Source organism: Anomaloglossus baeobatrachus, assembly GCF_048569485.1.
Source record: "Anomaloglossus baeobatrachus isolate aAnoBae1 chromosome 5 unlocalized genomic scaffold, aAnoBae1.hap1 SUPER_5_unloc_17, whole genome shotgun sequence".
In the NCBI taxonomy this organism is placed as follows: domain Eukaryota; kingdom Metazoa; phylum Chordata; class Amphibia; order Anura; family Aromobatidae; genus Anomaloglossus; species Anomaloglossus baeobatrachus.
Genome location: NW_027441792.1, coordinates 776468 through 804418, shown reverse-complemented (window position 1 = coordinate 804418; position 27951 = coordinate 776468). Strand labels below are relative to the sequence as shown.

General features: G+C 44.7%; 1 protein-coding gene across 1 annotated transcript in view; it reads left to right on the top strand.

Moving 5' to 3' along the window:
• The window catches only part of LOC142258899 (uncharacterized), a 91240-nt gene extending 66689 nt beyond the window's left edge, over positions 1-24551 (top strand). Inside the window, 3 exon segments of the mRNA XM_075331458.1 lie at positions 19070-19308; positions 20848-21846; positions 21848-24551. Of these exon segments, the coding sequence (XP_075187573.1) occupies positions 19070-19308; positions 20848-21846; positions 21848-22255 (1646 nt within the window). The 3' untranslated portion in view covers positions 22256-24551.
• The last annotated feature ends 3400 nt before the right edge of the window (positions 24552-27951 follow it).

Below are 27951 nucleotides of genomic sequence, written 5' to 3'. Positions count from 1 at the left end.
GACCAAGGAGAGGTTGAAGTGGGGCTCATGGACGGCGTCCCCACCCCTGTAATTTTGGGAAAGGACCTAGGACGAGGACTATCCAGCCAGTTTGTCACCACCATCTGTCTTGCTAAATTCTACTAAAAAGGGGGCTGAAAGCCCGTACTTACGAAGCGCTCACTGATATCCTAATCAGGCACGAATACTAATATTCTTTATAGCAAGATACTATTTATTTTAATAGCACATGAATATAATCAATGGTAGATAGGCATAAGAACTATAGTCATAGAAACTTATACAATAACAGAAATATGCATCAACATTACCGTTATGTTGTAGCAATCCTTTCACATCGGAGGGAACTCGAGTTAATGATAAGGAATCAACATCATGGCATCTTGCATCACAGGAACAGTGCGTACGTACACTTCAATGTCCTGGAAGGTATTCCCTTAACATTAAGCGAGTTCGGTGTATTTTTTATAGGAAAATATTGTAGGTTGGGTTTACATGGTCACCAGCATATGACAGCTGAGTCATGTTCATGTAACTTGACCACAAGCTGCTGTGGGCACCAGTAGCTTCCTGCACATTTCCTGCACATTTAGCCAGTGGTCAACTGGCCGACCACAGTTGACCATTGTGTTAGTGAAATATTGCAATGAGCCGTAAATTTCATATGCAAGCTTCCTTAAACCTGTCTTTAAGCTAACCACAAGTTTCCGGCAAGTGGAACTGTGAATGTTACTTCCTTTATCTTGAAAACTGCTTCAAGACATGTATTCTTTGGTCATCATATTGGCCCTCCAAAGGACATCTCTTTGATACTGAATTATTGATAGGTCAAATAATATCTGGGATCACTCCTATCTTTTATGATTCCTATCTAATCACACATTCTTTCAGTCATATCACATTGGTATCACAATCGGTCCTTGATCCCAGGGATTATTTTCCATCATCAGTATTCCACTAGAAGAAGATCACTCGGAATATACCATACCATGACCAAGAAATATTGTTTGCCACAAATTTTGTTTTCTTGGTTTGTTTAGATAAACGTTGAATCACAAATATAATCACTTTCACTACTTTTGTACAGTATATTAAAACTAAAAGCAATATTATCTGAAAAGCTCCCTTGAACATCATGTGTTTTGGCATTTGCTCGATATTCAAAGGAATCATTACACATTACATTTCCCGATATGTTACTACAAGTTTCACTAGTCCCATTTATGAACATATTGGCATAAGGCCATAACATATCATGAATTGTCCTTTCCACTAAGCTGGGTTTAAAAGCATCTACAGTATTTATAGCTGTCCCAAAACTTATTTTTATATTCCCCATAGGGATGAATCCCAGGTTAGTCAGTCCAGTCTTATTTCTTGGTACCCAAATTCCTCCCTTAAAAGCCAGATATTGCAAATTGGTGACTGTTGCATTCAAATTGCCTTGCCATCATGGAAGATTGATCCATCCCACTACGGAAATGGGTACTGTCGCATTCTATAGACGAACACTTCGAGTGTCTTTATCAGCAAGATGATCAGAACAACTTTTCTACTTTAAGATTTCCTCCATCGATACCGGGACATCCAGATAAGGGATACTGGTGGCTGTAACCGAAGAATGTGTACAGATCCAGCAATCTGTGTGTTGAAAATGTGATGGTGCATCAGAAATTCATTCGCCACAGGTTCCTCCTGATGTAGACTTGTCCATCCAACGACCAAAGAGGCAAACATCAAACACAGGAATTTCTCCATCTCATCACTATCGAACTCTTCCCAGAAACCGATACCATGGATTCCGCTTATTTACAACACCATCTGCAAATAAAGATAGACTATTATTCTCGTAAATAACATTTTTCTTGTGGAACATATTCCCACTTCTCCACTCCTGGTCTCATTATCAGGAGAGTACGATCTTTTCCGACCGCTATTACCTCTGTCTCTTAGGGCGGTCCTTGGAGGTTTTGAATCCATATTTTTGCTCCTACATTTGTAATATTAGAGTATCCAAAACCTTTAGTACCCCGTATTGTTAATTCTGCCGGGGCAGTTCCTTCTCTTATTTCAGACAAGTTTATTGGAATTATTAACATCTGAGCCACCTTCTGGTGTTTCATCAATATCAAAGGTTCATTTCCCAAATTTAGCATCAGTACCTTGATTTCTCCCTGATAATCTGCATCTATTACCCCTCCCACCACTATGGCTCCTTTTAACACTAAACTAGGAGTGGCTATTTGACCATAATGATCCTTTGGTATCTGGCAACCCAATTCTGTTGAAATTGGTTTTACCTTACCTGGAGGTACCACGACAGTTTCCAATGTACTGAGGTCTAAACCTGCTGAATAAGGTGTCGCTCTTTCTGGTGTGCCCAAACAGCTGTACCTTGCCTTGTCAACTGTTGGACTGACTTGTCTGATGGCTGCTGCTTTATCTGCTTCTGAATTAAACAAACGTTCAAGTGAGTTAGTAGGGACATGAGCATCGAAATGAAATACAGTGGTCTTGGTAGATTGAATAATCCCTTCAATGTCTTGCCACACTTCCCTGACCATCTCAAACACATTTTGCTGTTCCTCTCCCCAGTGGAACTCATATTTTTTCCTCGTTACTTTGTACAAATGAGCCAACATTTGTCCCAAATGAGGGATATGTTGTCTCCAAAAATCAAACAATCCAATATAAGACTGAGTCTCCTGTTTGGATTTAGGGACCGGAAAATTAATAATTTTCTGTCTGGCATTGGGCAAGATCTCTCTGTGCCCCTTGTTCCACTGAATCCCTAGAAATGTTACCACCTGAGACGGTCCTTGAACCTTGGCATCATTGATTTCCCATCCTTTACTCCACATATGAGCAACCAGTTTTGTCAATTGATCTTTCACACTTTGCTCATCTTGTCCTTGTATCATTATATCATTGATATAATGTGAAATCTGCATTTCCTTATGACAAGACATAACCCCAAAGGAGAATTTTTCTTCGGTTAGATTAAGAGTCATCCATTTTAGGATATCAATTCCCAAAATATATTCTGGTATAGGAACTACCAGCACCGTATACTGCTTGATAGGTAAATTACCTATCTTCAAAGCTACCTGTGTCTGAACCCCGGTGATCAATTGACCACCTAGTCCAGCAATTTTTACTCGAGGTCCTTTTATTTTTTCTGGGTTTCCATGAATTAAAGTAGCCTCCGCCCCCGTGTCAATCAAAGCTGGGACTCTTTGAACATTTCCCCCTTTCCAATGTATGCTAAGATTGACGTAGGGACGTTCGTCCCTTTTTATCAATAGGGGGGCTTGGCTGGCTACCTATGGTAAATCACTTCCTTCTGAACTTTCATTTACACAGACTTCAGTCTGTGTATTAGCCCTTCCTTCCGTGACCTTTGTGGCCACGGCTGCAGCCAGTTCTTCCCATGGATAAACTGACTGAAAATCTTCCCAAGACACATTCTTTGGGGTTTTTTCCCCTTTTCCCTCTGATTTCTTTACCTTGGGGGTTTTTGAACCCCCTTCCACATTTGTAGTGGTCACTTTCTTTGTGGATAGAACTTTCTGTTTGTACAACTTCCATAATTCTCCTGTCTCCTTTCCATCAATCCTTTCCTTATTGATCCCGGCTTTAAGAAAAGCCTGGAACATGTCTTTGCGAGACACTCGTGGGGCCTCCCCTACTGATTTCTCTTTACAATCAGGATTGTTTAGCTTACTGTTACCAACATGGCCTCCAGGGGATGGTTTATCCCACTGTCCCATATCCTGTAACTCCCTCATCCTCCCTAGAACTACAGCGATTGATTCTCCAGTCAGCGCTACAGTTAAGGTTAAAATAACTGTTTTGTATGCTGGAGGAGCATGTTTAAGCAGCCTATTTCTTATGCTGGCTGTCAATGGGTACTGGAGATAATCATCATCCATTCCCAAAAGAGGAAGAGCATTCCTCATTGCTTCTTCCTTCAGCCTTTCCATACCATCTTTTAAGGTATACCAAGGTTTATCATTGATAGGAAAGTCTGCTTCTGATGGGTATTTGTCAAGAAAAGCATGGGCTAAGATCATGATTAAGTTTTGAGTACCATGCTCATTATGATCAACAAAATAATTTTTTATTGATCTCTGAATTACTGGGTCCCGAGACATGGTGACAAATTTTGCCACGTCTCCAACGTCAAAGTGCACTCCACCTCCTCCGAGATCGTGCACCCTGACCAACCAGGGAATTTCTCCTTCTCCTGGTTCTTGTCTAAACTGTGTTAAAATGCTATCAACTTCTCCCTGAGAGTAATCTTCAATGGTTACTCGATGTTTTACATGAGGAATCGTTCTCTCATTTGTGATGGCATTACCATCTTCGTCATATTGCAGATTCCCTTGACCATCCCGGACATGTTCCCGGATGATCTCATTCTCTGTCCTCTCTAGGCGCCTCCTTACTAGGTTAGCCTGAATCTTCCCTTTATGGTAATCCTCCTCATCAGATGATGAAGATGAATCCCACACATCCCCATCCCAAGTATCGAGATCCCAGTTTATAGAAGCTGAGACGATACTTTTATGTACTTTGGTTTTATTTACCTTTCCTCTTCTTTTCTTGTACTTATTTTGAGCAATTTGGATTTTACTTACCTTTCCTCTTCTTTTCTTGTACTTATTTTGAGCAATTTTTATGGCAGCTTTTTGTGCCACATTCTGATAATGTTCCAATTTATCCTTCAACAGTCTGGTATTACATTCCAGAACTGTTTTCAGGCCACCTAATTCTATCATCTTTTGTTCCATCTGGGAACTTTTCTTCTGCATCTTTAGATTACGCTCATGCATTACACTATATGCACTTGCCAAAATCCAGATGCGCCGTCCTAAAGACACTACATCACCTGCTTTCACAGGGACACTACCGAATACATTCACAACATCAGTAGCTTCACTACCCTTAAGCTTATCCTGCCATTGTTTGCGCCGTGCTAAAGACACTACATCACCTGCTTTCACAGGGACACTACCGAATACATTCACAACATCAGTAGCTTCACTACCCTTAAGCTTATCCTGCCATTGTTTGTGCCGTGCTAAAGACACTACATCACCTGCTTTCACAGGGGCACCACTGAGTACATTCACAACATCAGTAGCTTCACTACCCTTAAGCTTGTCCTGCCATTGTTCTACCAATCCACAAGACACTACATCACCTGTTTTCACAGGGGCACCACTGAGTACATTCACAACATCAGTAGCTTCACAACCCTTGAGCTTATTCTGCCATTGTTCTGCCAATCCACAATTGACCAATTCATGTGCTATAAGATTGTAGGGAGCCTCAATCCAGCTCGGGATCTCCACAACAACCTCCTTAACATTATCCTTACGTTTTCTGAACATTTTGACACTATGCAAAAGGATTGAAAAAATATATCTGGAAATTTGCCAAATATATGTTTTTAATTTCTAAATTACAAAAATTCGTTAATTACTTCTTATAGAAGTAATCCTGCCGACTACGCCAATTTATGTCTTGCTAAATTCTACTAAAAAGGGGGCTGAAAGCCCGTACTTACGAAGCGCTCACTGATATCCTAATCAGGCACGAATACTAATATTCTTTATAGCAAGATACTATTTATTTTAATAGCACATGAATAGTTAATGGTACATAGGCATTTAGAATCTTATACAATAACAGAAATATGCATCAACATTACCGTTTGTTGTAGCAATCCTTTCACATCGGAGGGAACTCGAGTTAATGATAAAGGAATCAACATCATGGCATCTTGCATCACAGGAGCAGTGCGTACACTTCAATGTCCTGGAAGATTTCCCTTACATTAAGCGAGTCCGGTGTATTTTTATAGGAAAATTTGTAGGTTGTGTTTAAATGGTCACCAGCATGTGACAGCTGAGTCATGTTCATGTAACTTGACCACAAACTGCTGTGGGCACCGGCAGCTTCCTGCACATTTCCTGCACATCCTGCCAGTTGACAACTGGCCGACCACAGTTTGACCATAGTGTTAGTGAAATATTGCAATGAGCCGTAAATTTCATATGCAAGCTTCCTTAAACCTGTCTTTAAGCCAACCACAAGTTTCCGGTAAGTGGGACTGTAAATGTGACTTCCTCATTATCTTAAAACTGCTTCAAAACCTGGTTGACATGTATTCCTTGGTCATCATTAGTGAAATATTATCCAAAGGACATCTCTTTGATACTGAATTATTGATAGGTCAAATAATATCTGGGATCACTCCTATCTTTTGATTATGATCCCTATCTAATAGTCATTCAAACTTCAGTCATATCACATTGGTATCACACGGTGCGTTCTCTATTGAAGCCCCGCCGTCATTCCATCAGGCACCTCATGCAGGTGCTGGGTCAGATGGTGGCGTCAATGGAAGCGGTTCCCTTTGCCCAGTTCCATCTGCGTCCTCTGCAGCTGGACATTCTCCGCCTTTGGAACAAGTGGACCTCTTCCTTGCACAGGCTAGTGGCTCTGTCGCCACAGACCAGGAGCTCTCTTCAGTGGTGGCTTCGGCACCCTCTCTCTGTCTCAGGGACGCTCCTTCCTGTCTCCGTCCTGGGTGATCCTCACCACGGACGCCAGTCTCTCCGGCTGGGGAGCAGTATTTCTCCACCACCGAGCACAGGGCACTTGGACTCCGTCCGAATCAGCCCTCTCGATCAATGTGCTGGAAATCAGAGCTGTGCTCCTAGCTCTCGTAGCCTTTCACCACCTGTTGGCGGACAAGCACATTCGAGTCCAGTCGGACAACGCGACAGCAGTTGCCTACATCAATCACCAGGGCGGGACTCGCAGCCGCCTGGCGATGTTGGAGGTTCAACGCATCCTTCAGTGGACGGATAACTCCAAGTCCACCATATCCGCAGTCCACATCCCAGGCGTAGAAAACTGGGAGGCAGATTATCTCAGCCGTCAAACCGTGGACAGCGGCGAGTGGGCCCTGCATCCGGCAGTGTTCCGGTCAATCTGCCGCAAGTGGGGCACTCCGGAAGTGGATCTAATGGCATCCCGGCACAACAACAAGGTCCAGGTTTACGTGGCTCGCTCCCACGATCCTCAGGCCTTGGCAGCGGACGCACTGGTTCAGGATTGGTCCCAGTTCCGTCTGGCCTACGTGTTTCCCCCTCTAGCTCTCTTGCCCAGAGTCCTGCGCAAGATCAGAATGGAGGGCCGTCGGGTCATAATCATTGCTCCAGACTGGCCCAGGCGAGCTTGGTACCCAGACCTGCTCCGTCTGTCCGTAGAGGTGCCGTGGCATCTCCCGGACCGCCCAGACCTTCTCTCTCAAGGTCCGTTTTTCCGCCAGAATTCTGCGGCTCTCAGATTGACGGCGTGGCTCTTGAGTCCTGGATCCTGACGGCTTCAGGCATTCCTCCCGAGGTCATATCATAGTATCATAGTATCATAGTTTTTAAGGTTGAAGGGAGACTCCAAGTCCATCTAGTTCAACCCGTAGCCTAACATGTTGATCCAGAGGAAGGCAAAAAAAAACCCAATGTGGCAAACAAGTTCCAATGGGGAAAAATTTCCTTCCTGACTCCACATCCGGCAATCAGACTAGTTCCCTGGATCAATACCCTGACATAAAATCTAATATACATAACTGGTAATATTAAATTTTTCAAGAAAGGCGTCCAGGCTCTGCTTAAATGTTAGTAGTGAATCACTCATTACAACATCATGCGGCAGAGAGTTCCATAGTCTCACTGCTCGTACAGTAAAGAATCCTCGTCTGTGATTATGATTAAACCTTCTTTCCTCAAGACGTAGCGGATGCCCCCGTGTTCCAGTCGCAGGCCTAGGTGTAAAAAGATCTTTGGAAAGGTCTCTGTACTGTCCCCTCATATATTTATACATTGTGATTAGATCCCCCCTAAGCCTTCGTTTTTCCAAACTAAATAACCCCAAGTTTAATAACCTGTCTTGGTATTGCAGCCCACCCATTCCTCTAATAATCTTAGTCGCTCTTCTCTGCACCCTCTCCAGTTCAGCTATGTCCTTATATATCGGTGACCAGAATTGTACACAGTATTCTAAGTGCGGTCGCACTAGTGACTTGTACAGAGGTAGAACTATATTTTTTTCATGAACACTTATACCTCTTTTAATACATCCCATTATTTTATTAGCCCTGGCAGCAGCTGCCTGACACTGTCCACTAAAGTGAAGTTTACCATCCACCCATACACCCAAGTCTTTTTCTGTGTCTGTTTTACCCAGTGTTCTACAATTAAGTACATAATCATAAATGTTATTTCCTCTACCCAAGTGCATGACCTTACATTTATCTACATTAAACTTCAATTGCCACTTCTCAGCCCAATCCTCCAATTTACATAAATCTCCCTGTAATATAAAATTATCCTCCTCTGTATTGATTACCCTGCAGAGTTTAGTATCATCTGCAAATATTGAAATTCTACTCCGCATGCCCCCAACAAGGTCATTTATAAATATGTTGAAAAGAAGCGGGCCCAATACTGACCCCTGTGGTACCCCACTATGAACTGAGACCCAGTCCGAGTGCATACCATTAATAACCACCCTTTGTTTCCTATCACTGAGCCAGTTTTTAACCCAGTTACACATATTTTCCCCTATCCCCATTATTCTCATTTTATGTACCAACCTTTTGTGTGGCACCGTATCAAAAGCTTTTGAAAAGTCCATATACACAACATCCACTGCATTTCCCTGGTCCAGACTTGAACTTACCTCTTCATAGAAGCTGATCAAATTAGTTTGACAGGATCGATCCCTCATAAACCCATGTTGATACTCTGTCATAAGGTTATTTTTCTTGAGATACTCCAGTATAGCATCTCTCAAGAAACCCTCAAGGATTTTACCAACCGTAGAGGTTAAACTTACCGGCCTATAATTTCCCGGCTCAGTTTTTGTCCCCTTTTTGAATATTGGCACCACATTTGCTATGCGCCAGTCCTGCGGTACCGACCCTGTTATTAAGGAATCTGAGAAGATTAAAAATAATGGTCTATCTATCACAGAACTCAATTCCTGTAGTACTCTGGGGTGTATGCCATCCGGGCCCGGAGATTTGTCAACCTTAGTGATTTCGAGGCGGCGGCATACTTCCTGCTGGGTTAAGCAGGTAATATTCAAGGGTGAATTTATGGTATCACTGGTCATGTCATCTGCCATGGCATTTTCTTGTATAAAAACCGTAGAAAAAAAAAGGTCATCTCCACTATGACTCAGGCTCGGAAGTCTTCCTCGGCCAGGATTTACCAGAGGACTTGGAGAATTTTCCTGTCCTGGTGTCGCTCTTCCGGCCATGCTCCTTGGCCTTTTTCCTTGCCGACCATCCTGTCCTTTCTACAGTCCGGTCTGCAGCTAGGACTATCCCTCAATTCCTTCAAGGGACAGGTCTCGGCTCTGTCAGTGTTGTTCCAGCGGCGTATCGCCCGACTGGCCCAGGTGCGCACCTTCATGCAGGGTGCATCTCACATCATTCCTCCTTACCGGCGGCCTTTGGATCCCTGGGACCTTAATCTGGTCCTCACGGCCTTACAGAAACCCCCCTTTGAGCCTCTTAGGGAGGTTTCTTTGTTTCGACTTTCACAGAAAGTGGTCTTTCTGGTGGCCATAACTTCTCTCAGGAGAGTCTCTGATTTGGCTGCGCTCTCTTCGGAGTCACCCTTTTTGGTTTTTCACCAAGACAAGGTGGTTCTCCGTCCGACTCCGGACTTTCTCCCTAAGGTGGTGTCTTCTTTCCACCTTAACCAGGACATTTCATTGCCTTCCCTTTGTCCGGCCCCTGTGCATCGCTTTGAGAAAGCGTTGCATACTTTAGATCTGGTGCGGGCGCTCCGGATCTATGTGTCACGCACCGCCGCTCTCAGGCGGTGCACCTCTCTGTTTGTGCTAACCACAGGTCAGCGCAAGGGTCTCTCGGCTTCTAAACCGACTCTGGCTCGTTGGATTAGGTCGGCCATATCCGATGCCTACCAATGTTCTCAGGTGCCTCCCCCGCCGGAGATTAAGGCGCACTCGACCAGAGCTGTCGGTGCCTCTTGGGCTTTCAGGCACCAGGCTACGGCTCAGCAGGTCTGTCAGTCTGCCACTTGGTCTAGTCTGCACACCTTTTCGAAGCACTACCAAGTGCATGCTCATGCTTCGGCAGATGCGAGCTTGGGCAGACGCATCCTTCAGGTGGCTGTCGCCCATTTGTGAAGTTAGGTTTTGCCTACTTCTCAGTTTTCTGTTTATTTCCCACCCATGGACTGCTTTGAGACGTCCCATGGTCTGGGTCTCCCATAAGGAACGATGAAGAAAAAGAGAATTTTGTTTACTTACCGTAAATTCTTTTTCTTATAGATCCGACATGGGAGACCCAGCACCCTCCCTGTTGCCTGTTGGCAGTTCTTGTTCCGTGTGTTTTCACCGGCTGTTGTTGTAGACAGAGGTTCCGGTTATTCCGGGTTTTACTCTATCTCTACTTATGGGTGGATGTCCTCCTTCAGCTTTTGCACTAAACTGGTTAGATTTGTCATCCAGGGGGTGTATATGCTCGGAGGGAGGAGCTACACTTTTAGTGTAGTACTTTGTGTGTCCTCCGGAGGCAGAACCTATACACCCATGGTCTGGGTCTCCCATGTCGGAACTATAAGAAAAAGAATTTACGGTAAGTAAACAAAATTCTCTTTTTTATGCAACACAGAGTTGTGAAAAAAGATTGTGCGACTAAATCATCACAGTGCACTGTGGTGACCTCACTCGCATGTCCTTCAGCTCCCAGCAGTACAAGCAGACATGGCCTCCTCTTACTGGTAATTCATAGCAAAATGTATGGCCTCCAGCGCCACTGCGAACAAGCTGACTATCAAGCACGTGACTGTGATCAGAGGAGGCCTGATGGGTGCCGGGATAGCGCAGGTAGCTGCAGCAAACAGACACACTGTTGTTTTTGTGGACCAGACTGATGACAGCTTGAAAAAGTTTGCCAAAAGTATTGAAGACAGCTTGAAAATGGTCACTAAGAAGATGTTTGCGGACAAGCCTGAGGCTGATTCACAATTCATCAGCAAAACCCTCTGATACTTCAGCACAAGCACAGACCCAGCAGCCGTGGTGCACAGCAATGATCTGGTGGTAGAAGTCATAATAGAAAACATGGAAGTGAAAAATGCACTAATGAAGACACTGGACAAATTTGCACCAGAACACACCATATTTGCCAGCAACACTTCCTCATAGCTGACATAGCCAACTCCACAACTAGGCAGGATCAGTTCGGAGGGCTGCATTTCTTTAATCCAATGATGAAGCTGGTGGAGGTCATTAAGACACCAATGACTGGGGGGCGGAGCCTGGACCGGGATGTGAGCGCACGCGAGGAGACACTCTCCCGCTGACTCACCGTGACACCGCCGGAACCACCGCATGGCCGACGGGTATAGTGGCACCGGAGGACAAGGGAAGGACCCGACTCCCAGCAGAAGAAGTTCCAGCTCCTGAATCAGCGAGATGACCAAGCGGCGGCAGAAGGAAGTGGGAGCCGGGAAAGTGCCTGGCTTACAAGATGGCACCGAGGTCAGAGAGGAGCCAGAGAAGGCAAACGTAGCCTGCCAGCGCCGCATGGAAGCGGCTGCAAAGCTGGCACAGTATGCAAGGCAATCGGTGGAACCTCTGGGGGAGCCTGGTAAGATGGTGGAAGAAAACGGGAGGAGGAGGAAGACCCGGAGGAGGCTGAAGGAGCAAGGGGAGAATCAGGGGAAGATAAACAGGATGAGGATTCAGGAGAGCAGCAGGCAGCAGATGAAATACAAAAGAACCCCACTATTAAGGATGTATTTCAGGTGGTCTCCTTCTGCAAACAGGCCCTCACAACTTTAACCCAGCAGGTGCTGGGAATAAAGGGAGATATAGCTACTCTCAAAAAAGATCAGAAGAAAGCTGATATGAGAACCAGTGCTGTGGAAGAAAGAGTGGGGACAGCTGAGGATCACATAGTTGCACTACAAAAAGCAGAGAGAATATTCCAGAAGCAGATATCTGAGATGGCCACAAAAACAGACAACTTGGAGAACCATTCCAGGAGGAACAATATAAGACTGGTGGGCATCCCAGAAAGAGCTGAGGGAAGAAATCCTACTGACTTCATAGAAATGTGACTTAAAGAGAAGATTATAGCTATACGCTATTGAAAGGGCATACAGGGTTCCAATGCAACCGCAGCTACCTGGCAAGGGACCTCGTATGATGCTGGCGAAGCTTCTTAACTACAGAGACCGGAATATTATTCTACGCAAGACACGGGATATGGAGACCCTGACAATAGATGGACACCCAGTAGCTATATACCTTGACTACTCTGTACTGAAACAAAGAATGCAATTCACAAGGGTAAAGAGACGACTCCGAGAGCTGGAGGTTAAATACTCCATGATTTTCCCAGCAAAACTCCGAGTAGTAGCACTGGAGAAGGTTCACTTCTTTCTTGATCCGGAAGAAGTCATGAAGTGGATAGACATCAATGCAAGGAAGCCCGCAAGCAACAGGAGAAGGATAGAAGCTAGCTACGAGCGATATTGCAATCTCGTGATTTTCCTGGGATTCAAGACTGGTTATTCATAAGCAATTGCATACACTAGAAGAGGAGGAAACTTCATAGGCCCATCTTTGTTGTAGAGACAGTACCTCCTTTTTTTTTGTTTTTTTTTCTACCGGGTTATCATTGTTGATCTTCTGCTCCTGTTCCTGAGTGTTAGATGAGACAGCGGAATTCACTAACAATAAGCTGGACAATGACAGGAGGTCGATAATAATTCTTTTTTCTTATGGCCGTTCAGCGGCGATTGATAAATATTTAAGTTTTCAAATTTTCAGGTTAACTGTTTACATTATATGAAATTTGCAAATGAAAACGAATATGGTTAAGGCGGGAGGTGAGTTAGGGGGTTCTGCTCACTAGGATGAGACAGGTTTGGTACGGGAGAAAAAGAGGAGAGAGGTTGACCGGTCTAGGACAGATAGACCTCATTCCCCATAAGGGAGTTAAAGATGTAAATCGGAGGTGGGGGAGTTTAGTTGGGCCGGTTCTAAGGGGAGGGCTAGGGAAGGGCTAGGGAAGGGAAAGACTCAGCGTACAGAGGGACAAAATGCCTGTACAAAGATAACCTGTGATTCAATATGGGAGAGGAGATTAAAGTATTATGTTGGAATGTAAGGGGACTGTCAGATAGAGGTAGAAGAGATGCAATGATAAAATATATGCTAGACCAGAGACCATCAGTAATGTGTTTATTGGAGATGCATTTGACAAGTGAAACGACGAATGCACTGAACAAACGATGGGTGCAAAAGGCATATCATTTTACTTTCTCTACCTATGCTAGTGGGGTCTCTATGTTGGTTCATAGATCCGCCCAATATGAAGAAGTGGAGACATGGATAGACACAGAGGGACAATATGTAATGGTGATCTGTAAGTTGTATGGACAATTACTATGCATTACTGCTATATATGTTCCGCTGCCTTACACTAGTGCCAAAATTAGAGAGGTGAGAGAGCGCTTGGCTAAATGGGGGAATTTGCCATTCTTGTTGGTCGGTGACTTTAATAATGTCATAGATGCATATTGGGACAGGAGCAAAAAATCACGGGAGACGCGAAGTGATGGAGCGACAGGGTTTGGTACCTTTATCCAAGAATTGGGGTTGGTAGACGTTTGGAGGATAAGAAATTTGGGGGTGACCTGTTTTTCCTGTCACTCCGCGACCCTTGGTACGCTTTCACGTATAGACCTGGCCTTGGGAAATGATCTGATGGATTCTGGGATTGCGCATGTTGAATATTTGACTAGAGTAATATCGGATCATAGTCCAATCCTGGTATCTATTAAAAAACGAGGAGTGGGGGAGAGGCTAACAAGAGAATGGAAGTTACACCCGGTTTGGTTAAATTGTATTGACATGGACGGTATATCTAGTGAGATGCTGGAATATTTTACCCTTAAGGCCCTGTCACACACACACAGATAAATCTGTGGTTGCAGTGAAATTGTGGACAATCAGTGCCAGGTTTGTGGCTGTGTACAAATTGAACAATATGGCCATGATTTCACTGCAACCACAGATCTGCCAAAGGTTTATCTGTGTGTGTGTGGGTGTGTGGGTGTGTGTGTGTGTGTGTGTGTGTGTGTGTGACAGGGCCTTAAATAGAGGTAGTGCGGATCCTTTGGTAGTTTGGGACGCCATGGAGGCATACCTTAGAGGCCTTTTATTTAGAGACGTTTGCCAGTGTAAGTCTCGTAGTAAACAAGGGGAAATTGATTGCTTAGAGGCTTTGAAGGGAGCAGAAGCAGAGATGGTAGCACAGCCCACACCAGAGTATAGGCAAAAGCTAAAAGCAGCTCAGGAAAAAGTTAATAAAGTGCTATTGAAGAAAGCAGCAGGAAACAGGCTTTTCAGAGAGAACGTCTATGCGGAGGGAGAAAAGGTGGGACACCTGTTGTCGGTGGTGACGGCAGCCCAGAGAAAACCATCCTTTGTACACTGCATTCGCACCACAGCGGGAGATTTGGTCACGGAGGGGAAAGATATTTTGGACACGTTCGCAGCCTTTTATGAGGAATTGTACTCCACTAGAGGGGAGTCGAGACAGCAGGACCTAGAGATTTTCTTAGATACAATGACATTACCCAAAATAGCAGAGACAGAGAGACACAGTCTGGAGGCCCAAATTACACTTGAGGAGATGGAGAGAGCTTTGCATGGCATGGCAAATGAAAAAGCCCTAGGGGTGGATGGATTGTCGGTGGAGGTGTACAAATCTCTGGAAGAAATACTCTTACCCAATTTGTTGAATGTCTTGGAGGAGGCAAGAGAGCGGGGGACACTGCCAGCGTCTATGAGGGAGGCGATAATAACAGTAATACTTAAAGAGGATAAGGATCCAAAACTCCCTGAGTCATACCGGCCCATTTCACTTTTAACGACTGATGTTAAAATTTTGGCCAAAGTACTCTCTAATCGATTAACCGAAGTGATATCTACTCGAATTCACCCAGATAAGTCGGGTTTCATGCCTAGTAGATCTACGGCGAAAAATATACGAAGATTATACCTTAACATGCAGCTACCGGTGGACAATCCGGGACAGAGGGTGATAGCTTCGTTAGATGCCCATAAGGCATTTGACAGTGTGGAATGGGGGTATCTATGGGAAGTGCTAAGACATATGGAACTTGGCCCTAACTTTACATCTTGGATACAGCTGTTATATGCTAGACCAGTGGCTAAAGTGAGAATTAATGGAATGTTGTCACACACAGTGGACTTACAAAGGGGTACTCGTCAGGGTTGCCCGCTCTCGCCTCTCCTTTTTGCTCTAGCGGGGGAACCACTGGCGGCTGCTATACGGCAGAACAGAGACATAAAGGGATTTGTATATGGCCCTCTAGAAGAAAAGATAGCCCTCTATGCAGACAACATTCTGTTATTATTCGCAGACCCAGGGGCATCATTGAGCCATGCCATGCAGGTGATCGAACGGTTCGGAAGGATCTTTGGACTGTCTATAAATTGGACCAAATCAAACCTTTTCCAGGTGGACGCGGGAATAGACTGGTCGACCTAGGGTGATGAGGTTAACAGATTGCGGGTTGTGGACCAGTTTAGATATCTAGGCATACAGGTATCCTTACCAATTGGGAATTACATCACTATTAATCTAGTCCCTTTGCTGAACCAACTGCGTAGTAAGATAACTGCTTGGAATAAGCTTTATTTATCAGTAATAGGACGGATTAACCTTATTAAAATGGTAATATGCCCATGATATTCTACGTGATACACAATACTCCTATCTGTATCCCTCAGAGTCACTTTAAGGAGATTGATTCTATGTTCCGTGCTCTAATATAGAAGAACAAACAAGCCAGACTCAAACTTGAAAGGTTGCAGAGACCAAAGGACGAGGGAGGGTTAGCGTTACCCAATCCAGGAATATATTATCTGGCAGCTCAGAGTCAACATTTCAGGGGATGGGCGAATTTAGTGGCGGTGGATCCAGCATCTAGATTGTTGGGGCATGTTTTACATCGACGACCATTGATGTTAGGATTGGAGGACGGATCATTTGGGAGACTAGGGAAAACAAACCCTACACTTAATTTGATGAACAGAATTTGGAGACAGATCAAGCAGATGAGGGGGGTTACGGCAATAACTGAATTCACTCCGGTGTGGGAAAATGATAACTGCTCTGAGATATATAAGATAGGCAAAATTAAGGAATGGGCACGTAAAGGTATATGGTTTACAGTTAGGTCCAGAAATATTTGGACAGTGACACAAGTTTTGTTATTTTAGCTGTTTACAAAAACATGTTCAGAAATACAATTATATATATATAATATGGGCTGAAAGTGCACACTCCCAGCTGCAATATGAGAGTTTTCACATCCAAATCGGAGAAAGGGTTTAGGAATCATAGCTCTGTAATGCATAGCCTCCTCTTTTTCAAGGGACCAAAAGTAATTGGACAAGGGACTCTAAGGGCTGCAATTAACTCTGAAGGCGTCTCCCTCATTAACCTGTAATCAATGAAGTAGTTAAAAGGTCTGTGGTTGATTACAGGTGTGTGGTTTTGCATTTGGAAGCTGTTGCTGTGACCAGACAACATGCGGTCTAAGGAACTCTCAATTGAGGTGAAGCAGAACATCCTGAGACTGACAAAAAAGAAAAAATCCATCAAAGAGATAGCAGACATGCTTGGAGTAGCAAAATCAACAGTCGGGTACATTCTGAGAAAAAAGGAATTGACTGGTGAGCTTGGGAACTCAAAAAGGCCTGGCCGTCCACGGATGACAACAGTGGTGGATGATCGCCGCATACTTTCTTTGGTGAAGAAGAACCCGTTCACAACATCAACTGAAGTCCAGAACACTCTCAGTGAAGTAGGTGTATCTGTCTCTAAGTCAACAGTAAAGAGAAGACTCCATGAAAGTAAATACAAAGGGTTCACATATAGATGCAAACCATTCATCAATTCCAAAAATAGACAGGCCAGAGTTACATTTGCTGAAAAACACCTCATGAAGCCAGCTCAGTTCTGGAAAAGTATTCTATGGACAGATGAGACCACGATCAACCTGTACCAGAATGATGGGAAGAAAAAAGTTTGGAGAAGAAAGGGAACGGCACATGATCCAAGGCACACCACATCCTCTGTAAAACATGGTGGAGGCAACGTGATGGCATGGGCTTGCATGGCTTTCAATGGCACTGGGTCACTTGTGTTTATTGATGACATAACAGCAGACAAGAGTAGCCGGATGAATTCTGAAGTGTACCGGGATATACTTTCAGCCCAGATTCAGCCAAATGCCACAAAGTTGATCGGACGGCGCTTCATAGTACAGATGGACAATGACCCCAAGCATACAGCCAAAGCTACCCAGGAGTTCATGAGTGCAAAAAAGTGGAACATTCTGCAATGGCCAAGTCAATCACCAGATCTTAACCCAATTGAGCATGCATTTCACTTGCTCAAATCCAGACTTAAGACGGAAAGACCTACAAACAAGCAAGACCTGAAGGCTGCGGCTGTAAAGGCCTGGCAAAGCATTAAGAAGGAGGAAACCCAGCGTTTGGTGATGTTCATGGGTTCCAGACTTAAGGCAGTGATTGCCTCCAAAGGATTCGCAACAAAATATTGAAAATAAAAATTTTTTTTTTGGGTTTGGCTTCTTTGTCCAATTACTTTTGACCTCCTAAAATGTGGAGTGTTTGTAAAGAAATGTGTACAATTCCTACAATTTCTATCAGATATTTTTGTTCAAACCTTCAAATTAAACGTTACAATCTGCACTTGAATTCTGTTGTAGAGGTTTCATTTCAAATCCAATGTGGTGGCATGCAAAGCCCAACTCGCGAAAATTGTGTCACTGTCCAAATATTTCTGGACCTAACTGTATGTGGCAAATTCTAGACCAGAGACATTAGAAGCTGTTTACACAAATACAAGATGAATTTGTGATATCTCCATCCGGGTGTTACCACTATAAACGAATGGCACATGCAGTAGCGGCTCAGAGGGTTAAACAATCATTGCTGGTTCAGGCAGACTTAGTATTGAAATATGTGTGTAGTAGTGTGCCCACAAGAGGAATCATATCAACTATATATAGGGATCTATTGCATACATATTTGCTTAACCACCCAGTAAGAACTAGAACTAAATGGGAGGCAGAGATAGACGGGATCACTGATGAGGTGTCGGAAAGTATCCTGGAGTACATACCGAAATTATCAATGAGCGAACGAGCAAGATTGTCCCATCTGTATGTGGTGAATAGGGCGTATAGATCCCCCCTAATTATGTGTAAAATGGGACTGAGGAGTAACTCTGACTGCCCTAGGTGCAATGGAGACGATGCCGGCATCTTCCAAATGATGTGGACGTGCCCCAGGTTGACGTCTTTCTGGATAACTGTTCTTAACAAAATAGAAGGCGCTTATAGATGCAAACTTCCCAAACAACCTTTGGTATGTCTCCTAGGTTATGTGGAGGAAATCAGAGTAGACAACATTTTTAAAATAGCGATAGCCAGATTACTGTATGCGGCCAGGAAAGTAATTGCCAAACATTGGATGCAGGGGGACCCACCGACTAGAGGGGAATTTATCGCATATGTTAATCATATTGCTCGGATGGAGAGAAGTATATATGGGAAAAGGAAACAACTTGCACTTTTTGATAGACTGTGGAATCCGTGGTTGCAGTATGGATAAATATTAGGGCTGGGAGATGTTGTCTCTGAGCAGGGATACCTGGTTCTACACATTCCAATATATGTCACTGAAAGGCACAAATGTGAGATCTTTTATATAGATGTGAGTAATCTGTACGCTGAGGGGGGAGGGGTTGTTGAGGATGGAAAGTTTGTAGTTATGTTTATTATTGCTGAAAATTTGACATTGGCTTTGTATATTTAATGAAAAATAAAAAATATTTGATTAAAGACAACAATGACTAGCCAAACAACTTCTGACTCTCTCATAGACTTCAGTAAAGCACTGGGAAAGACGCCTGTGTCATGTAAACACAACCCAGGCTTCATTGTTAACCGTCTTCTGGTACCATACCTAATGGAATTCGTGCATCTTCATCAAAGAGGTCATGCATTTAAGGAAGACATGGATTTTGCAATGAAATTGGGAGCTCGTTGCCCAATGGGTCGTTTTGAGCTTTTGGATTATGTTGGTCTTGATAATAGTAAATACATAAATACATCATTGATGGTTGGTACCAGATGGAACCAGAAAACCCCTTTTTTGCCTCCAGTGAATTGCTCAATAAGCTTGGAAAGAAGACCGGAGAAGGATTTTATAAAGACAGATGGTTGGCCTGGCTGCACTGCAGAGCTATATTGTTATAGTCTCTTGTTTTCTTTGATTACGATGACCGTTGTTGGTTTTACATTGCACGGTTTTCTCAGCACTTATTAACACTCTAGTGCCTTACAGTCATGATTCTCTATTTCATCAACATCCTTTTGTACCGCTGATTCCAAACATTGATACGTCATAGCCATTCTACAGTCAATAATAAATGAATGTACAAAAAATAAATTGTGCAACTTTTGGAGGTTTCACGCCAATTTTAACCAGCTTTGCCAAATTGGACAGAGCTTGGCCAGAAGAAGGGTGTGATGCCACCGCTTCTCTAATTCATAACAAACTGCAGCGTTCCCTATGCCAGAAATCTTACGCCAGTCCCTGACATCAATTTTCATTGTACATCGCCGGTCTTGATGAATGGGAGACCTAATGTTTACCTGCACAGACAGCAAAACCCTGCTACCTGCTTTGGTTACAAAGCCTAAGGATAGGCCATCAATGTTACACTCCCGGACAAACCCATTAAATATTTGGCATCTGTCTTCTTCGAAAAAAACCCTTTTTGAAATTGTCTATGTTGTGGATCAATGTCACAACGAGATGGTTGCAGACATCGCCAACTGTCATGGCGGTATCAGGATCTGTGGAAATTACAGATTCTGGCACTCTGCTAACTTCTCTGATGTCTGTGAGCAATGCAATGAGACGCAGGTGTTGAACCACATACTTAGTAAAACTAGCAAGAGTTATTCTTTGCTGGGCTCCTTGTTAATGTCTTTGATCACATGCTGTAGGGGAGCCAGTATCTTTCGCTCCCCTTCTGTATATGCTGGCTGGACTATTCCATTAACGCCAGCTATAGTTTACCTATACAAGTGTAGTGAGGTGTTGTGATACAAACTAGTGGTTGTTGTGCATTATTGCTGTGAGCAGTTGTGGTGTTAACCCTTGTTATTTCTGCCTTCCTGCTCTTCCTTTTCTCCTTAGTCTCTCACTGTTTATTTCTGAGTTTGCGGTGTGTCTGAAATTTGGTTTTACCGTCTGTCTTAGTTACATAGTTACTAAGGTTGAAAAAAGACCTAGGTCCATCTAGTTCAACCTTCTTAATTTGCATTTCCATCCTACTCCTACCCCTTCCTTCCACGTTCAGGGGTAATCCAGAGGTTAGGGATAGCTAAGGTCTCCTAGCATGAGGGAAAGTATAGGAGCCCCCTGTCCCTCATTATCTCATTATCCTACAGTCACATTGCAACAATCAATCAGATTATTTACTGTAGCACATTCCAGAGAACGAAGATGTAACTCTTAGATCTTGAAATTGGAAAACAAATTCAGAATAATTTTTTTCCTAATTTAATTTCTGATGTTATGGTTAAAAAACTAAATCTACTTTCGAAATTATATGATTAAAAAATAATAACATTGTGTTTATTTATAGCCGATGACTGTATCAGGAGTTCAGATGGACATCTAATATCTTCAAAATTTAAAACAGATGATCAAACTATCACACATAATACATATGAAGAGCAGGCTGCTGTCCCAGATGTACCTCCAGTCCTTCATTGGAAAGCTTTATCATCTGATCTTTTCAAACAAGTCCAAAATTCCGAATTATCACAGAATTGTAAGCAAAATAAAAGTTACAGAAGGGATGGGGAACATGAAACGGCTCCTACAAGGGAGAAACCATTTTCATGTTCAGAGTGTAAGAAATGTTTTATTCGGAAATCAGACCTTGTTAAACATCAGAAAATTCACACAGGGGAGAAGCCATTTTCATGTTCAGAATGTGGGAAAGGTTTTATTTGGAAATCAGACCTTGTTAAACATCAGAAAATTCACACAGGGGAGAAGCCATTTTCATGTTCAGAGTGTGGGAAATGTTTTATTCGGAAATCACAGCTTGTTGGACATCAAAAAAAACACACAGGGGAGAAGCCATTTTCATGTTCAGAGTGTGGGAAATGTTTTATTTGGAAATCACACCTTGTTAGACATCAGAAAAATCACACAGGGGAGAAGCCATTTTCATGTTCAGAGTGTGGGAAATGTTTTATTCGGAAATCAGATTTTGTTTGGCATCAAAGATCTCACACAGGGGAGAAGCCATTTTCATGTTCAGAGTGTGGGAAATGTTTTATTCAGAAATCAGACCTTGTTAGACATCAGAAAAAACACACAGGGGAGAAGCCATTTTCATGTTCAGAGTGTGGGAAATGTTTTATTCAGAAATCACACCTTGTTGGACATCAGAAAAATCACACAGGGGAGAAGCCATTTTCATGTTCAGAATGTGGGAAATATTTTATTTGGAAATCAGATCTTATTTTGCATCAAAGATCTCACACAGGGGAGAAGCCATTTTCATGTTCAGAGTGTGGGAAATGTTTTATTCAGAAATCAGACCTTGTTAGACATCAGAAAAAAACACACAGGGGAGAAGCCATTTTCATGTTCAGAGTGTGGGAAATGTTTTATTCAGAAATCACAACTTGTTGAACATCAGAAAAAACACACAGGGGAGAAGCCATTTTCATGTTCAGAGTGTGGGAAATGTTTTATTCAGAAATCAGACCTTGTTAGACATCAGAAAAAACACACAGGGGAGAAGCCATTTTCATGTTCAGAGTGTGGGAAATGTTTTATTCAAAAATCAAACCTTGTTAGACATCAGAAAAATCACACAGGGGAGAAGCCATTTTCATGTTCAGAGTGTGGGAAATGTTTTATTCAGAAATCACACCTTGTTAGACATCAGAAAAATCACACACAAATCAAATCAATCACAAACTCATCATATTTTTCGGACCATAAGACATACCTAGGTTTTGAAGGAGAAAAATAGGGAAAACAAATTGAAGCAAAAATGTTGTCATGACGCACTGTTATGGGGGATCTGCTGCTGACACTTACAGGGGTAATATCCCCCAGTTTCTAGTGCAATGTGTTTGATGACTTTCCCCTTAAATAGTGCTTATAACAAATCTGTGGCTGCTTTTATTATTTACTAAAACAGTGAAGAGCCGCAGATTAGTGAATTTTTTAAATATAATGCAGTGCCAAACTTTTTGAAGTGTCCCTAATGTCCCCCAAAAGGAACTTCCAGGTTGTGAGATCCCACAACCCTCAGCGATCACTCTCACAGTGAAAGAGTGAGCTCTACGACCCCAGCTCTGCAGCATCCTTCTTAACCAGTTCAGTAAAACCTTAAAAAAATATGTGACCGTGCTGGATTATTTGAGAGAGCAGTGTCTCGTGCTTAGAGCTTGGTAGTACGTGGCCGTAAAGAGGCGTGGCTACGGGACCCGGTAGTTTAAGAATGTTGAAAAATACCAGTGGTTTAACGATGCCATAGAACTGTTAGGTATTGGTATTTTCGTTTATTGTTTTTCACAGTTTGTTATTTTCCATATAGAAAAGGTTAGTGAACAAGTGCATAGTCAATCAGGGTTTAAATTAATGCAGAAGTTACCTAATTTGCAACCAGATTCTTTACAGTGTGTACACCCGGTACATGGACTTTGTTTATATATATATATATATATATATATAGATAGATAGATAGTAAAAATGGACCATTTTCACAGGACTGGCGTGATCAACACGAACTTGTGTATTGTACATAGTTGCACCTCCTGTGCCAACCAGAGTCATCTAACACAACACCTGGGACCTTAACCTGGTCATGGACCCGTGGACAGGTAACCAGAGGTCAGGTTGTTTGGGTGGCGGGTTATTGGGATCCGGGACATTGGGACTGGACTGTCGCAGGAAGGGGCTGCAACGGAGCAGGTTGAGTCCCCGCTACTACTGAAACTGGTAGCGTTCCACCGTTGGGAGATGAACTCTTAATAAAGTTTAGTAACATTTAAGTAACCAGCCTCCCTAATGTGGGATGTATTTGTAAGTAAATGTTTTACCCTTTTTTCTTCCAATTGAAAAAAAAAAAATAAACCTCTGATGTCCTGTAGGTCGGGGATGAGCTACGCTTAACCAAGGGGGAATGTGATGCCCAGGCCTATCAGGACGTCACCGGGTACTGTGCAATCTGCCCTTCTGTGCAGTATCCACCTCCTTGGTTACCGATCCCTAACCTTTGGTGTTGCCAAGAACAAGCTAATCAAAATCTTAGGAACACTCTGCACCACACCCACCAGACACACCAGTGGACGGCCTGAGTGGAATAGGGTCGCCCACTTGGGGGGTTGGTTAAGGGGGGATCAGCAGTGTCAGGAGCAGTTCAGTTGTGGAGTGACTCTCGAGAGGAGAGGTTAGGAGCACGGCTCCTTGAGACTAATAGGTGACAGACGTTGGTCTGGACCTGGTAGGAGCTGGAACCCTGCTCGCAGGGGATCGTGACAAGGGGCACGGACTGTCAAGGAGGACAGCCGGCGGCCTTGTGCCATCTCCGGGCAGGGGCCAGGGCACGGTGAGGTACGTGACCCTAGGTCAGGGAGTAGCTTCAGGCGTCTTGACAATTTACCCGACGAGGACGGAGCCTTTAAGATCCGTTCTCCACCCACTCCAAAATCGGGGTACTAGCACAACGAGGGGGCTAGAACTTTCCACTACACGATCAAGAAAATCCCAAGCGTGAACCTTGAGAGCGAGCTCACCCAGTTAGCCATACTGGTGAGCGGGACCCGATTAGTTCTACACTAAAGGGACCAACTAGAAGACAAAGGTGCCAAGGCAAAGGTCACAGACTAACAGGCAACACCAACAAGCACGGGATCCAGGCGTGCTCCCTCCCAGCGGCAGCGGTGTCCAGAACTTTGGTTTACTACAGTTGTCGGTGTCAGCGTTATTAGACTGAGTGAGTACGCAAGTGACCCTTATCCCCCAACGGCACCCTCCTGTCGCCTTCACCGAGTCCCGGGGCATTCCCCCCTACCCACGGAGGGGTTAAACACCTGGCTGCCCACTCCATCGCCACCGGATACTCCCATCAGCAGTGGTGGTATTCCCCCTTACCACACACCGTGGGTGGCATCACAAACTTTCCACATCATCCCCTGTAAATACACCCCCTTTTACTCGAGTGGCCGCACGACACCCGGGTCCGGAGAACCCTCGAGCCACCGTGGATCCGGATCCGAGCAGCCCGGCTGCTGACACAGGGGTGGTACATATGTAAATATATATTCTTCATGCCTGTCTTTCTCTGTTGTTTATATGTGATGATTTTGCCTCAGAACCTCTGGAGTTGAGGCAGAGCTGTAGGCATTTCACACAAAAATAGTAAGGGGATGTCACAGAGGTGTCACAGCCGGTGGACAATCCAGTGGCAAAAGTGTTGGAAAATCCCAGAGGTTTGCAGAACGTGTTGTTAACTGACAGTTCTCTGTTAATGCAGCAGCGGACTATATGACTCTGGGAAACTGTCAGTGTGCACACTATGAGAACTTAGAAGGCTGCAGTCACAGAGTAACACATGGAGTGACTGCAGACTCATTACAAACTTGGACAACCCCTTTAATGCTCCTAACAACATAAATAAAACATAGTGACCTTTAACTTGTCCCATGGCACAAGACTTTATTAAAGAGATAGTCCACTACTTTAACATTGAAGGCCTTTCCTTAGGATAGGTCACCAATGACTGATTGGTCGGCGTCTGGCACCTGGCTCCCCAGCCATTTGCCTGTTCTAGGTGCCGTGTCGGTAATGGCCGGAAGTGCTCAGTTATGGATCTGCTCCGTCTTCTGATAGTGGCAGCAGTCTACTATTAAAATCAATGAGGTGGATGTGGAGTACCCGGCCGCGGACACTTATCAGAGGACGGAGCAGATTCAGAAATAAGAATTTCCGGCCACCTGCACCAAGAACAGCTGATCAGTGGGGGTCCCATTTCACTCACATAAAGCCTGCTTTACACGTTGCAATTTCGCATACGATATCGTATGCGAATTGCAACGCCCCCATCGTATATGCGGCACGTTCAATTTGTTGAACGTGCCGCACAAACGATTAACCCCCGTCACACATACTTACCTTCCATACGACCTCGATGTGGGCGGCGAACGTCCACTTCCTGGAGTGGGAGGGACGTTCGGCGTCACAGCGACGTCACACGGCAGCCGGCCAATAGAAGCGGAAGGGCGGAGATGAGCGGGATGTAAACATACCGCCCACCTCCTTCCTTCCGCATTGCCAGCCGGGAGCTGCAGGACGCAGGTAAGCTGCAGTTCATCGTTCCCGGGGTGTCACACGCTGCGATGTGTACTACCCCGGGTACGATGAACAACTTGACGTTCAATTCGTCAGGAATGAATGACGTGCATGTGATGAACGGTTTTTCGTTCAATCGCAATTGCACATCGCTGTCACACGCTACAACATACTTTACGATGCCGGATGTGCGTCACCTACGACGTGACCCCACTGACACATCGTAAGATATCTTGTAGCGTGTAAAGCGGGCTTTAGAAGCAATGCGCAAGTGGGACCGAGGCCTAATGATGAGACATAGTCAGTATCACAAATAAACATTTACATTCAGGTACGTTATAGATGATTGTCTCTGAGTTGTTTCTTTCTATTCTTTATCTTATCCTGACGCCATGATTACTTTTCACATTCACATCTCGTTTCTGCAGATTTCCATCTTCTCCGATCTTCTGCAGCACATCCCGACACGATGCCCCTAAATATAGCAGAATGATAATACTTTTACTTAAAAATATCTGCCCTATGCTGTGCCCCAGAATAAATAATGGCCCCTCACTGTGTTCTCTGCACAAAAAATGACCCACACACTCTCCCTCTTATGGTACATGCCCTCCACACTGCCCACTTCTTTCCATACTGAGCACACTCTTCACACTGTCCTTTACACCATGTCCCCTTATACTGCCCAGTCTTTATACGGTGCCCTGTGTATTCTGTGTCCTCCAAACGTCTTTCCAGTTTGCTCCACATCCTCTCTCTCCCCATGCATCACCCCTCATCCTCTCTCTCCCCATACATCACCCGTCACCCTCTCTCTCTCTCCCCATACATCACCCCTCACACTCTCTCTCCTCATATATCACCCCTCATTTTCTCTCTCCCCATGCATCACCCCTCATCTTTCTCCCCATGCATCACCCCTCATCTTCTCTCTCCCCATGCATCACCCATCATTCTCTTTCTCCCCATGCATCACCCCTCATCCTCCCTCTCCCCATGCATCACCTCTCTCTTTATACTGTGTCCCAAGATTCTTCCCCCTCCCCATCCTCTCTTCCCACCATATTCTGTCCACAGATAGTTCCCTCCCCCACCCTCTTTCTTGTCTTCACAGCTCCACGGGAACACTTATCAGCGTTCTCTTTCACCTCCGCGCTGCGGCCCTGACTTCCGGGTCCGCAATGTGATAAGCTGACCTGATCACATAACAGCCGTCGCTCTGACCCGTAAGTCAGCACTAGCGATCACCGCTTCAATTGTCCTCGCATCTGACAGATACAAGGACAATTGAGTACTGGGAGCCGCGCGCTGCACTTTCTACGAGTGTGGTTGTCAGTGTGACAGCTGCGCTTAGAGAATGGCCGTCTCCCACTACGGGGCCGCAAACGCAGCCCCCGGGCAGACTTTCACACAGCCGCATCAGGCAGCCCGACAGTACCCCACTGACTGTTGCGCCCCCGGGGCAGATACCACACCAGCCCCCCCCAGATACGCCTCTGCTTATGTTCAGTCCTAGTCATTTCTTGGACTACTTCATACCACATTATGGCCTGGTCAAACTTATTATGGTCCTCTAGCCATCCTTTACATTTAGTCAGGAAATCCTGCCATGTTTGTGTGACGCCCCAGGAGCGCTGATCCTGTTCGGGGACGCCACAGTGCTGGATAACAGGTAGGTTAACTTCAATGGGAAATTCATGACGCCACTCTCGGTATTGCGGTCAGGACGACCGCCACTGCAGTTTAAGGGACACCTGGGGCTGATGGTAGGTGCAGTCAGATGTGGTGGCCTCCCGAGAGTGAGGCTGGCCCCAGGGCCCGGTGTAGGTGTATAGTGCAGCAAGTCGCAGAGTAATCCACACACACAGCAGTAATGTCTTTCAGGGTTTTACTCACTGTTTGTTGTTAGAAGAGTGAGGTATCTGGGGCGATGCTGTGATGAACCAGGAGGGGAACCGGGTATCCCTTTGGCTGACGTCGGGGTGGCTGCTAGCTCGCCTTCCTAGCCCTCTTTGTTTGAGGTGGCCCCGACCTGAAGTCGTGTGGGGCTCACCCAGGGAAGCTGCTTCTGCCAGTTCTCCCCTTTTTGGCCCTTTGTCTGTAGCCTGGACCAAGTGTTTCTGGCTGCTGCCTTCTTCCACTTATGGGCCCTCTCGTTGCTACGTGGCTCCGGACTCTGTGTTGGTTTGGTGAAGGGCATGGAGTGCTCCCCACCTGCAGGTTTAGCAGGCCAACTGAATGGGCCCCTGCTCTGGGGACCTGTAACCCCGTGCGGGCAGGGTCTACTGGCAGTCCCCGTACTCGGCCACCTCTCTGCACTCCGGCCTCAGGTAGTTTTCGGGCGGCACTACCAGGTAGCCCTTTCTCCAC